The 14,958-nt window shown below is 41.0% G+C and overlaps 1 protein-coding gene across 9 annotated transcripts in view; it reads left to right on the top strand.

The window, feature by feature from the left end:
- Positions 1–14,958, top strand: part of HDAC7 (histone deacetylase 7) — a 302,233-nt gene that overhangs the window by 217,192 nt on the left and 70,083 nt on the right. The window contains exon 1 of one of the 9 annotated variants that reach the window (XM_066584325.1): positions 8,977–9,130. The exons of 7 other annotated variants lie outside the window; for them this stretch is intronic. Coding sequence is in view for 1 of the 2 variants with exons in the window: in XM_066584322.1 (XP_066440419.1) it covers position 9,125 (1 nt within the window). In the remaining variant the exon portion in view is untranslated. Of the gene's footprint in view, positions 1–8,976; positions 9,131–14,958 lie in introns of those variants that run through there. One more of the 9 variants, XM_066584322.1, reaches the window with a different exon arrangement.

Raw genomic sequence — 14,958 nt, 5'->3', positions numbered from 1 at the left:
TTTGTGCAGCTGAAAAAATCAGTCCGCAGCACATCTCCCCGCATGAATGGGGGATGTGCTGCCAACAGTGATGAAACTGTATAGGGGACCATTGAGCATCTTGGCAATCGTTCAGCCCCTGTACATTCTGTAGAGACCTGTGTGATGGATGACAGAAGTCACTGCTGGGCGTTATCAAGATTAAACATAACTTTTATAAAATTATTGAAAATGCATAAAAATATTTATATTTATTTTAGGGGAAAACAAAAATAGAAAAAAGGACGTGTGAGAGAGATGGTCCAGCTATATATGCCCTGTAGTGTCCGCTAACCATGCGGAACCTCACCCTGTATATCCCTGAAAGAAGGGAAAAAATCAACAGAGGACTTCAAATGTATATAAAGGGAATACTAATAACACTGTAAGTCCTCTATTTAAAAAATATATATTACTATTATTTTCTTTATTTCAAGTCCTTTTTTTCACTTTTTTTAGCCCTTCTTTCAGGGTTCATTAGGAATATACAGGGTGAGGTTCCAGCATGGGTTGCCCCTTTTGGGGCAGGTGCTCCATATTGTTAACAGACACTATAGGGTAAATCTCAGGCCCTCTCCCTTTCTACACATCTATTTTTTTTTTAGTCCCCCTTCCTTGATATTTCTATATATTTAAAAGAATTTAATAAAAGTTAGGTTTTATCTTGCTGTTCGAAGAATTATTTTCCTTCCAAGAGGTTGTTATTTCTTGGACTCTGTGACATATAGACATGTGTGATGGACAGATAAATCTCGAGCCATGATAAAAGAACTTTAGTTATACATTTTTGGATGTTTTGGCTACCTGCCACCTGGAAATCCCCAGTTTTTACATATAAACAAAACGCTTTTATCGATACCAAGTTCTTTTAAGTGGCCTACTTAGTCATTCCGTGCTTGTCTATCCTTGATCCTATCAATGGGGATCAGTGGGGCCGATTTCTAGCGCTTTAAACACAAATATCTGGGTTGTGATACTATATCTGGGATATCATTGGCTAGAAATACTTTGTGCTGTCACAATAAAGGGATTTCCTAGTCCCTACACTACAGCGGATTCGATTGCGAAGGATAACTACTTTTTTTTATAATTTTGACAAATGATGGATGTCTATGTACAGAACAGTTATTCTATGGCCACCCCCCAACCAGCATATTGGCTACACTCACCCAGACCTTCTGCTTTGTCCATTAATACATTTCACCATTACAGTCACATGCACATGTTAATAGTACATGAGAAAAGCGAAATAAGTTGGCGCTATACAAATAACCATTCCCTTTCCCATATGAGTAGCTTCATGAGAAAATAAAGACTTGCCTATTGATTTGACCGTAAGGCCTCATTGAAGCTTCAGGTCAACTCCACCATCGGCATCTACTTTACATCCTCGCAAGTCTTGTCTTGCTTTTGTCTCACCATCGCCTACTATGATTGGTGGCTTCTAGAGTTCTTGGGGCTAAGACCATATGGCCTTGCAACTATTGTCGAATTTTCTAACAACTTTTATAGCTGTTACAAAGGTCATCAGTGTTCTGAGAAGTCTTTCTTTGCCGATTACCATAGATACGTTTTGGCATGACTGCTCGACTGAGCTCCGCTCTATGATGTCTTACTTCAGACCTGTCATATGCGCCTCTAAATCGTAATGTCACATTTTTGGTTGCTTTTATTGAATGACTACATTTTGCATTAGGAACCTAATCCTGATAGAGCATAGATATGCTTCCTCCCATTGGGTTCTATTGCTTTCTTTCACCCTGACAGTCCTGAGCTGGAGCTGGCACTGACATAGCTTCGCCTCTGAGACATTTATTATACTTGACGCACAGAACTGAGTAGGGGATATCAAATAAATGTCAAGCTGCATTGAAACAAATAACTTGATATTCAGCCCCCAAAGTGATTTGTCCTCAGCCACATGGAGTGCTGGCAGGACTTAGGGACTTACGCCCACAACGCTGTGATTTAAAGAGCTGTGCTGTAATAAGCAGACAACATTACTTCCCAGAGAAAGCCACAAAATCTCCAATTGGCACAAGGTCAGATTGCCAACTGCGCCTCTGATAGGTTTCGCCGAGGAGCTGCCAAGTGCATTAAGAAGGAAACTGATCTTGTGTATTTAAACAAAGCAGTCATGATCCTTAAGCAATAACTCCTAAAAGCTCCAGAATACGTGTTTGCCTATCTGAATTGATTTTTTTTTTTTTTTCGTCCTCCTTCGTGTTTTTCTTTGCCATATGTCTCTACGTTGCCAAGCAGGTCTGTCCACTTAGAGTGCCGGTGCGTAAGCCAAGACGCTTAACCCATTCAATAATAAAGACTGTTGGGAAAATAATCAGGGAATAGCAACATCTCATTTTTTCCATTATTGTTTCTGCATAATTGATTACACCACATATTAACTTTCTCAATGCAAATGACTCTTCTGTAAAGGATCAGTGGCTGCAGGATTGTTACTTTTAAAGCATTTTATTAGATCTTCTTCAAAGTGGTTTTAAGCAGCTTTTCTTATGCAATTGGATACAAGAGATTCATATACTTACTGTGGTGCTTTGCGGGCAAATGCTATGGACAGCATATAGGGTTCTAACTTCTACCTAGGGCACGGATGTAACTATAGGAAGTGCAGAGGTAGCCGTTATACCTTGTGCCTGTGAAAGTCCAAGGGGTAGGGTTTCAATGTACGATATAGGCTCAAAGCAGGGGCGTAACTATAGAGGATGCAGGGGATGTGGTTGCACCCGGGCCCAGGAGTCTTGGGGGTCCATAAGGCCTCTCCTCTCCATATAGGGAGCCCAGTACTATGAATAAAGCATTATAGTTGGGGGCCCCGTTCCAGGTTTTGCATTGGGGCCCAGGAGCTTCAACTTACGCCTCTGGCTCAAAAGACATAACTGCTGGCATGGGGGTTGCGTACGTGGTAAATTGTGTTGCATCCCACCTCAATCTCTGGCTGGGCATCCAGTTGGGCATAGTGAAACACCTACGAAGGCAGTCGTTGACGAGACTCGCTCTACGTGTAGCGTAACTCCTTCCTTGCTTTTATACCTAAGGGTTATGGTGTAGTGTGACTTCTACGAGCCTCAACATCCCCTCCCTTTACACCAGGCAATTTAAAGGCACATACATGGTTTGAATTACACTGCACTAAAGAATCATCTGGATAGCAAACTTAAACAATAGCAGTGTTGCTAAGAAACTTTGTAGGCCTACTTGCCCCTCCCCGTTACACCAGAAGGGCCTGTCTTCTCCATTTTTTTTTATATATGTGTCAAAGAAAAAGCTCTAAGTGATGTGTGATAGTTGGGGAAGGGGGGTATTATACAGCACTGTGTAAAAGTTTTAGGTAGGTGTGGGAAAAAATGCTGCAAAGTAAGAATTTTCTGTTAAAAAAAAAAATCAGGTGTCTGGCTCCAAATTTATTCTGCTGGAGAACAACAACCCCAAATATACAGCCAATGTCAGTAAGGACTATCTTCGGTATACAGAAGAACAAGGAATCCAGGAAGCGATGATTTGGCCCCACAGAGCCCTGATCTCAACATCATCCAGCCTGCCTGGGATTACATGGAGAGACGGAAAGATTTGAGCAAGCTGCATGCACAGAACATCCGTGATTAGTTCACCAAAGATGTTTGGAACAAAGTTCCTTCAAAAATTGTCTTGAAGGCAAAGGGCGATCACACCAAATTTTGATTTGATTTAAATTTCCCGTCATTCACTTTTCTTTTTGTTAATTTACCAAAAAACTATTAACTCTTCTATTTCTGAAGGCATTCTTACTTTGCAGCATTTTCTCCACGCCTGCCTAAAACTTCTACACCATACTGTATATTTAGCGTCCGGCTCAGTAGCGTCATGTCATGACTTTTTGTCCTAAGCGATCAATCCCACAGACTAATCAACAGCCTCTCTTATTCCAATGAGAAGCAGAATATTGATTCAGGAAGCTACTTTAGCGATATGTCATGGACTGATGGCTTCTCTGACATTTTGCTTTTTTTTTTTTTTTCATGCAGCATCAGCAATCCTCCAAGAGTATTTCTCATTATGGCTATAAATGCTCTGGTTTATTGATGTGAAAATTAATCTTTAATTCGGTTTATTTTTAGAACTTGGTTATCATTATTGAGTGTAATCATTGATTTTTCTGGTTAGTCCAGTGATTCCAGTATATTTATTGACATTATCGACCTGTACACAGCGTAAGGTCCTCTCAGTAGTAGCATATCATGTACAACATAAGCACATTAATAAGTCTAGGCAGCGTTTCATTAACTGATAACTTGGAGTTGGTCATGATCATTCTTCAAAATAACAGCAAGTATAGAGTTAAAACTTCTGACTAGTACAGGGCCAATGAAGATGAGGGCGCCATGTCAGGTAGGCCCCATGCCCTTTGGCATCAACACTGAGAACCTACCCAGGGCACGCTCCCTTCATAGAACCTAGCAAACTAGGGAGGGGCCAACGTTCAAGAAGTTCATAGGACTCCTGTTCCCCAAGAGATGGGATATTCCAAGGGGAGTCCAAGTTCTTCATGCATGTGTTGCCAAAAGGCCAGTCTCTCTACGACTCTGATGGAAGGGGAAATATTGTCATGGACCAGCTGACTCTTATTGCTGCATGGCCTCCTCTCTTCCATGTGCATCCTTACCTGAGAGTAAGCGATACGGCCTCCTCCATTGACTCTTCTGAAGTCATCTGTTATTTTTAGATATATGCTATAGCGTAAGTAGTTATTTCACGGTAACTTGCATGTTGAGAATGGCATGCCTTTATTTATCTTTATTACGTTTCTTTGTCTAATTGTGTGATATAATCCAGACAGGCCCGTCAATAATATATAATCTATACCAGCCCCCGAGGGCAAAAGTATGACTGTGAGTCCAAAGTGTCTCAGAAGCTTAAATTATCCTGATGTGTTTTTTTTTTCTCCACCTCTTTGGAGATTTCCGTGGGAACTAAATGTATAAAAAGCTTGAAGCATGGCAGTGATGATGATGGGTGTGTAGCGTGTATGACCGGTTTAGCTTATCCTATCATTTTTGGAAATAAAAGGGGAAGATCTGGACTATTTTAGTAGAGTATAAAGACATTCGAGAAGATTAGCAGAATATACATGGTAACTGCTACCCTCCTTAGCTTCTTGTGACGGTTGGGTTAGGGTTAGCCTGGTCCATTCTCATACTAGTCACATCATTGTATTACATAAGCTACGGTATCTGCACATGACTAATATCTGCATGCTCTAGAGATTCCTACGGCAGCCTTCACTTGGCTGACTTTTTTTGTTTCTGAGAGACTAAAGCCAAGGGTCTTTTACACACCTTGGTGATTAGGCAAGAACATTCATTTGCCCAATCATACGGTTGGTTATGTACTGCAAAGGGCCAACGATCGGCTTGTGAGCAAACGCTCATTCTTTGGCTGATCGTATCATCTTAGCAGGCATAAAAATGCTCGCTGGTCAGATGCACATCTTCTCATGTAAAGAGAGATGTGCAGCCAATCAGCCGGCAGGAAATGAGCACTGATCAACAAGCTTTGTTGATTTTGGTTCTTGTTACAATGTGTCCATTCTCCTCAGTAAAAGGATCCTTAAACTGTATTTTGCATCTTTCACAGTTTTTTTTTTCTTTTTTTTATTGAATGGGATGTTACTTTAAACTATATATAAATTGCATTATGAAATGGACTACAGACAAAGCATTTTTCCTTGAGTATTTGAGGGTCCACCCCCCCCCCTCCCAAAAAAAAAAATAAAAAACAGCATGCTCTTGATGTGTTTTTTTTCTTTTTTTCCCTGATGTGTCTCCTATAGGATTTCAGAATCCTCTAAAAAAACAAAAATGTATGTTTTTAAGGTGTTGCAACAAAATTTTTTTTGCAGTTTTCAAGTATTTTTATTTTCTTACAACCAAAAAAAAATCTGGCCATTTTGGAGATATATGTTTGTAGCAGTAATGAAACCGTTTCAGACTCTCTTCAATGTGACAGGAACAATATATCTTACGTAGATACTCTCAGGAGCCAGCACAGGTAGCACTTAAGACGCACTAAGGCTTTACTTATCCCCTTATCTTTCACCAACTTCCGGTAGAGGACAAAGTAAATATAATGCGCGCAGGAGGAGTTGGGGGGTGCAAAGTAAAAGTATCCAGATGTTCCCTTTGAACATTTCTACTATATGTAAAAAACCAAGATCGGGTAACTGAAGCAAAAGAGTTAATTCGTTAGCAGTGCTGTCTTGAAGGGTGCACGGTATGAAACCAGCCTGGCAAACCTCAGCAAAGAGTTTGTATCCGTGCTTGTGAGGGGTTCTTACGGTTTCTTCAGGCACTCCAAGAGAAACATTTATTAATAGATGATGATCATCTTGCGGCACCGATGTTAATAAGAGCTACAGCAATAGTATGTGGCAATAGTAGCCTTGAGGACTTGCCAGAACTTGCCTCATTTGGCACCCGCTGCATGTACTATATAAATACTGCTTAGCGAAGTTCTGAACAAAAAAATACCTAAAAATCAGCAGTCACCCACATTGTTTTACTGGAATTGAAAAGGTATCACTGTGAGTAACAAACATAGAGGAACTGGTAACCAGTTAACGAGCTGACGGGAACAATCAGTGGGTTTCCAGCCTTGCACATTCCGGTGTTTCCTCTTGTTTCTGGTCATTCCGACTAATATATCGTTACATATGAAGATTATTAATCTTGAGTGTCCGACGAAGAACTTGTAAATTAGAGTTTAAGGTGAATAACAAGGAACAAAAGTCTACAATGTCAGTAAACCCATTCTGTAAGGAAATCCTCCATCTAAACGAAGGCCTGTAATACATATGGATAACTTCTCACGTACCGCCACATGGCTATATTGTACATGGGGAGGCTAATATGCAGGTATCAGACAATTTCTTTAGCTTTATGGCCAATTTATAATTGCAGATCTAATGATCGTTTCCAGATGGGGCTTAATTTCATAAGCAAAGACAGTGAGGTTAAAGGCAGGAATCTTCCCTCCTAAGGCTACTTGCGCATGGACATTTTAAAGGTTGCGTCCGAGATTCCCAGACACGACTCATAACGGACAGCAGTTGGACATCCCTTCCGTGTGCTGTCCGATGTGCTGAACATGGCACATTAAAACATGTTGTTCTTGTTCGAAAATCGGGTAAGAATAGGACATGTGCATAGACCCATTCAAATGAGTAAGTCCTATTCCCATCCAATTTTTGGACCAACTTTTTGGTCCAAAAATCGGACGGAAAAATCCTAGCCTAAAGAGTAGCATAAAGAGTAACACTTTGGTGTCTCTCATATTTTACTCTTGCTTTATACACCACCTGGTACCTGCGTTACCATTCACAGCTCATCTTGCCTCCCTTCCTAGAGGTTCATTGTTGTCAGTAGTTTGCCCCCAACATGCACAACCTAGTCGTGGTAGAAGACTACGCTATTTTCTCCAGCACAGATGGATCTCTGCTCAATAGGAGACTTGGTCTGTAGTCCTAAGCTCTCACTCATGACCTGAAGGTTGCGGATTCAATCCCCGCTTATGCCAGGTAGCCGCTCAAGGTTGACTCAACCTTCCATCCTTCCTAGGTCGGTAAAATGAGTATCCAGCTTGCTAGGGGGTGAAGATGACTTAGAAAGTCAATGGCAAACCAACTTGCAAAAACAGTTTGCCATGAAAATGTCACGGTGTGACGTCACCCGAGGAGTCAGTCATGACTCATTGCTTGCATCAGGGGACTTTTACCTTACCTCACCATTTGAGAATTGGAAGTCTATGGTTTCGTCCGATTTGGGCACCAGACCAAAACCTGGACTCTGTGATGAAACCTGCGGAAGGAGGGTGAGCATGATGTGAACAGACATTTATATTTAAGTTATTCAATACGATGCCTAGGGAAAGTATGTAACCTATTGAAATAAAACACACATTATATACTTTGCCTAAAAACTCACGCAGTCTATATATTCTCTAGCTATTCGATACAATGCATGTGCATATGTTTCAAACCAGGTATCGTTAATGTTGCTATCTCGCTGTGCAATATGCTAGCTTTTACTAGTAAATAAGTTACGGAAAGTAGGTAGACCTCATTATCAACATCCTTCCTCCGTGAGTGTATACCTGTGTGATACGGCTCTCCTGTCTCTAATTTTGTAGGTCACAAACGTTCGCTTTCTACTTGGCGGAAGTAGATTCTCACATCCCGAGTACACAAGAGAATGAAGCCTATATCAACGGGTCTAAATATCCTTGTATAGGCCATTAAAGGAAATGTATACCTGAAATACATGTGTTCTAGCTGAAAGTACCTATTGTAACACTCGCTGGCACACCTTGTTTATTGTAAGCCAGATCTGAAGAACCCTTGTTATGATTGGCTTCATGTATTTCAAAAACGACAATCGCTCAAGAAATGTATTCCTTTATTAGTATGATTAGGTGCCATCAAGATAGTGTTGACTACCGGTTTCTAGACTAGTAGTCCTTCTCCTGAATGTTTACTTTGGGGCTTTTTCCGTACATATTCAAACAGATGTTTGGTGGCAATGTGTTTAAACTTACGCGAAGCTTTTGTCTTGATGGTGGTACAATACAAACATCCATTATGGTGTTGAAGTGGTTACACATACATCTTGTGCTCTGAAGTCACACCCCAATTTCCACATTTCTGTTACTGAAATATATTTGGAATCAGAAATTGGAAGTAGCTCTAATTGTTCTTTGGAGACTACTTCAAAGAAACTTGAAGAGCTTGTCAATCAGGAAGTCCCTGCTTCGCCCATGTTCCTACGTTCATTCTTGTTTCTATCCAAGGCACAGGCCAGGCGGATTCCCTTCTTGCTTGGCTTGTCTAGCCAGAGAGGTGGCATGGGCTGGACCTGCGTAGGGTGCTTTGGGAAGCCTAAGGCAATGTCCCATTTTTAGTGGGTGTTCCCTTTCTTTAATGAAAGCATGGGAAAGCGTCTTTCAAAAACATCCAAACTCTGAGAGGAGAAGACGTGTCACTAGCAAGGATGATGCTATTGAAGGAACTTTTGGATTTTTATGTACCTGATGGCAGACAGAGAAGATTTTGAATCACAGTAAGGTAGGAGGTCTAGTCAAAGACAGACATGGAGTCCTCTGTTGTTGGAGTATAAATAAGTTATGGCTAAGTTGCCACACTTGGCTTTTTAAAGGGATACCATTTAAAGGTATTGCGGTTCAGCAGTGATCATGCATGTTCTGTCTCAATGCGATTAGCAATTCAATGTTTTTTGCCTTCTCTACTTTGGAAGTGAACTTTCTTGGTCTGATACTGTACTTTAGTTGATATTACGATATCAATGCTAGTATGTGTGAAGTATAATGACCGAGCACTCGTCTAAAGTATATACTGTCATACCCTATGTATTACTATACTTTGCACAGATAGGCATACCGTATCTTTCTAGGATGGCAAGAAGCACATCATCGTATTTCATCAGATACTATGGAGGTTGTTTGCACATTTCCTGAACACTCTTATTCTAGTACTAGCCATACTTTATACTGTCTTGCCTAGTGGATTTGTTATCCATCAAAACTTCAGAGACTGATGTAGACTCTTAGGTGTAACTTGACAGGTCGGAAACAGGAGTCAGGAAACCTTCCTTAATCTGATCTCCCAGGTCTTAAGTTTCCACATTCTTTTTATCCAAAGCTCACAATCTCCTCTATTGCATGTAAGTAGTAGTATTCTGTCTTGCTACAGTTTCTGAGAGCTCTCAAGTCTGCACCGTCTTTTCTTCATTTTTACATGCAACATGAAAGACTCTAATTTGGTGGCATTGTCTATTTTACTCCAATGTACATTCATGGAAAGCCCTGGCTGCCTATTAGAGTGTGAGAGATATTTTGTCTATGTAGTTTGTGAACTACTTGAGGGTAGTATGTTAGTATACATCCATAGTATACATATCATAGTTGGCAAGAATGTTAACCACTTGCCCTCCCAAGCCAGTCTTGTCTTATGTGACCAAGCCCAATTTTTCAAACCTGACAGATTTGACTTTATGTAGTAATAGCTTTGGAGTGCTATTGCTTATTTAAGGGCTTCTAAGATTGTTTGTTGTACTTTGACACTTTTTACTTTTATATCCATGGTACATTTTGGTTGGTATGTCTTGCGCTTATTTAGAAAAACAAAAATTAAGGAAATTTTGGAAAAACATAGTATTTCTCAAAATTTGACAATTTTATGCTCGTAATACAGATTAGTCCCAAAATTGGTTAATAACATTTTAACATATGTCCATGTTATGGCGGCATAATTTTTTTAATTTTTATTTTTTAATTTATTTACGGACGTTAAAAGTCTTGTATATCTTGCAAATTTGGAAGAACGTTCCTAAAATGAATTTTTTTCACAGCCCTCACATGCCTGGGGAGCATGCTGACTGTTTTCTAAGCTAAGAGTGCTCTTAGAAGGAATGATTTATCATTCAAAAAATCGTTCAAATGAGTGAAAGGGAAGGATAATCTTTGTCTAAACGCGAGTGAATGACAAACAAGAATTGTTTGCTCATCGTTTTGTTTTATGCAGCAACGAAAATCATCATTGGCTCGTTTACTTCTAGTTCTGTTTAAATGTTGATCGTTCAGTATGTCTCGCAGTGAATGTTAAATGCTAAACTATTTTTGTTGGAAGAGTCAATAGTGAATCTGCATGTCTAAGCAGGCTGAACGAGCGAGCGATGACGTCATCACTGCCTAGTTCTGTTGTGCAAACTAGAATGTCAGTCTAAAAGCACCCATAGCCCTGTAAGCTCAGCTGTTATCAGACCCTAGGATAATAGAGCTCCTGCGCAGTGTAGGGGCGGCTCTATGGAGTTTCTCTGCAAAGATGTTTTAAAAAGTCCTTGCAGAGACTGATGAGGACTGCCTGGGCACTTATAGTCTATGGGCAGTTCTGTCGACGGTCAACTTATAGGAATGATTTGCTTGTAAGATACAGTAGTTACCAAGCTGTTCATTTTTCTATGATACTGATTAAAAAAATCTAAATCTAACATCAGAAAAGTGGGGTATTTATTTATTTTTATTATTTTTGTTTTTTTTTTAAAGGGCCACTGCAGTGATTTTTTTTTTCTTTTCAATTCATTCATTATGTAGCTATCCCCCCAGCATATATAAGTGGGCTAGTGTTATCTTGGTTAGTTATTCCTTTTCCAGACTTTTTTTTTTCCCTCAGATGATCATGTGATCTCAGTTCTGAGCAGCTCAGATCTGCTTGAGGTTATGGATTCATTTTCTAGTTAATTACTTAGTACGAGTGATGCTGTTGCATGAATCCTACCACAGAAACTGCCAAGAGGGGGAGACAGGCACTCCTGTCACAGTTACTGTTAATGATTAGAGGCTCCTGTCACACAGTTATACTAGAGGAGATCACAGCTCATCCCCCTGACTTTATATTTATGGTCTGTAGCTTATTTAGGTGCATACAGAAGGTAATGATAATTAAATTCACACCTCAGCAGGTAGAATAGTCTGGCCTCAGCCAATGCTATGCTGATGCAAAGACCCCATACTCGCCTCTCCGGATCCGCCGGGCGTGTCCCACCTGTCGAGCCGGCATGCATGCGCAATACAGCATATGTCGTGCCGGCAGTGTGGGATGAGCGGCGGTGACACGAAATCACGCGATACTTCCACTGTGCTCACAACAGAAGTATAGCGTGACGGACGGCTTCCATTGACTACAATGGAAGCCGGACGCGCTTTTTTCCGCAGCACTTAGTGCATGCCGTGGTTTTTTTTCGCACTGCGGAATTCCGCGGTGGAATTCCAAAGTGTGAACATTTTAGCTATTCTGTTCAATAGATCCTAATAGCTGCAGCATAACGCCGCGGATTTCCTGTTCCATTACACGCGGCCGAAATCTGCCCATGGGCATTAGCCCTCTGGCGACGTAATAACTGAAGGTGAGATATCGTTCAAGGTCAGAGAACATCATATGCTTACGTCTATAAACTGTGTATACAATTGAAAAACCCCTTTAAGATCATTCTTGCCATTTCTTATACCCCGTTTAGACAAAACAATAATCATTCAATTTAAACCCAAACTACTGAATGGCGTGTGAGAATCGTGAGGTTCTCGCTTGTCGTTCAGGTTCAGCCGGCATAAAAACCAGCATCAGCTTGGGCACTCAACGAGAATTGTGCAGTCTAAACGGGCTTGCCGAATTGGTTACCAGCTCGTTCATTCGAGCAAATGAGAATTGTGAGATTCTCGGCCGGTGTAAAATGGCCATTACATGTAATACTTGGCAGCTGATTTCCTAACTGATTTGAGCATCTGTCTCTTGTTTGGAAAGGATCGGGTCATCACCCGTCTGTCCACTGTTGGTGATCTTTGGTATTTGCCCCAGGCTAGACAGATTTAGTGCTACTACATGGTCTAGTGAATGGTTAGACCTCAAAGGAGGACATACATACACTGCAAAGTATATGTTCAGTCCTCGTTAAAAGTTTTATTTTCGCCTTTCCCATGGATTTTCTTAAAGAACATGTATGGTTTCGGATAACAGTAGATATACTAAAAATGTCAGTGCTGTTCTAGAAGAGCCCTGCAGTTATACAGTACAGTTTTACGGCTTGCCTTGTGTCATGGTACAATTACAGTATATGATTTGCATTCTTATGAAAGTATTGTGTTACAGTCTCATCCGCTTCTGTTGATCTACAACCATTAGAAGGCTATTTTGTAGAACCTAATGGTTGTGAAACAAATTTGACCTGGAGACCAAGTTTGCATGCCCATATTTTTGTGGTTGACGCTCACGTGATGTTAAACACATCTTATTTTCTCGTTCGATAGAGTCAGGAAATTAGTTTTTTGTAATGCCTTTTTGGCCCTTTTTCAGTTCTGGAAGAGTTAAAGGAAGTAATGTAAAGGCCAAATTGGTTAGCTGTGTGATCCTCTGTGCTATTGATACCACTAGAGGAAATCTGAGCTGGGCTGCAGGGGAGGGGGATACGACAGGATACACATAAATAGAAGTCAAGATGCAGAAGGAAGATTCCCCCCACCCCCTATCCCCAAAATAAAATTTAGATGTAGCTTGTGTATAGTAGTTGCTCTTTGAACAGCCGTCTCATCTCCATTTGCTCAAGTGGTCAGAAGAGTCACTTTTCAGACAGAACAGAGAAAGTAGACCCCAGGCTTTAATTATGTTGCTACCTCTTTTCTCTGGAAGATCTGTTGGGTGTAGATGCCCAATAGGTCATCCCAGCAATAAGTGTTCCTCTGCTTTTACACTAGAACGAAGATCGTTAGTGAATGGAGGTGGAGCGAGTGGGGATCGTTCTGGCCTGCTCGCCTCTATTCACAGTAAGCAGGCAGTCTAAGATAAATGAAGGACTGCCTGTTTACATCGGACGATCCATCATTCCATTTTATGCATGCCGAAACTGAACAGCAAGCGATAAGCCGACGACAAGATTCCCATTCTAAGGATCGTTGGGTCTCGGCCATAAAACCTCCACTGATCAGACTTTTATCCCCTATCCTCAGGATGGGTGATAAATGTCTATCCTAGTACACCCCCTTTAAGTCTTTGACACCAACCTGATTGCCAAACATACTTATGGCTCTTTCACACAGGCACATACTTGGCCAAATGACCATTTGTACGAACTCTCTTGTTCACGATTCTTGCCCTGTGTAAACAGGTCAACGATCAGCCAATAAGCGATCAAATGCCTTTTAGCTGACTGATCGGAGCTTTTGCGTTGCTGCAGATATTGTTGTTGGCATCACATCCCCACTTATGAACTGAGAATGTGCTAATGACATTAATGAAAGTGCACTGGGGATGAATGTTATATTATGTTGACACAAGTATTGGGATACACATACACGGTGATGAAATTCGATTTTACATACGTTTTTCAATATGGTTCTGGGCCACCTTTGGCCTCAGTGATTGCAGTAACCTTCCTAGGCATGCAAATTATCTTATAGATATGTGGAAGGATTTGCCTCCATTCTCTGAAAAGAGGTTCAGATAGTGATGCGAGGGATAATCCTCATGTGCAAAAAACGGCAATGTAGTTCATCTCAAAGATGCACGATGGGATTGAGATCTGAACTTGAGGCTGGCCAATGAACTTGGCAGACGTTCTGCTCCTTAATCCATTCTTCAACACGGCATGCTGTATGACCTGGTGCTCGGTCATGTTGACAGAGATGGGCAGCTGTACCAAAGTATTGCCACAGGGTAGGTAATGCCACATTGTCCAGAATGTCTCTGTACGAGGTTTCCCTGAATGAGGCTGCACTGCATACACGCCATATGTTTTCCATTTCCGAAGAACATTGCCAACAGTATTGATTGGTTGCTCAGATGTCATCCCACCACCACACCAAGTTGGAAGTCTGTCAACTTTACACCTCATGACATTCTGATGGTTTCTTTTGTCAACCTAGTGTATGATCCTGGGATATGCTTGTATGATACTCTTCTTCATACCTAATGGGCACACATCCGATTTGCATATCCTCATCGCCTGATGGCACAGGATTGGTGGGTGTCCAAATACTTTTAGCAACATAGTGTATTTCCGATCGTTTATCCCCAATCAGTCTGCTTCAACCAGAGTTGATATTATCATGTGACTCAAATTTAGTTGTAGAAGGGCCTTGAGTTATGAAATCGGAGATATAATAAGATACAGCAGAGGCCCCATTATGGTTCCATACAAACCGCTGTGTGCATGAGCCCTTATTGTGCTACGTTGTGTTACAATAACCCTGTTCTTCTCGGCTTTTATGGAATCTGTTTTCAAACCATTCAGAAATGCCTTTGTGCATATTGTGCACAGGTATAATATGATGGTATGTACATACCGAGGATTAAACGCCAGAAGTAACCATGTGCGCGGTATGTGT

The sequence above is a fragment of the Eleutherodactylus coqui genome, chromosome 1, assembly GCF_035609145.1.
Source record: "Eleutherodactylus coqui strain aEleCoq1 chromosome 1, aEleCoq1.hap1, whole genome shotgun sequence".
NCBI lineage: Eukaryota > Metazoa > Chordata > Amphibia > Anura > Eleutherodactylidae > Eleutherodactylus > Eleutherodactylus coqui.
The sequence above is the reverse complement of the archived record's forward strand: the minus strand, read 5'-3'. Positions and strand labels throughout refer to the sequence as shown.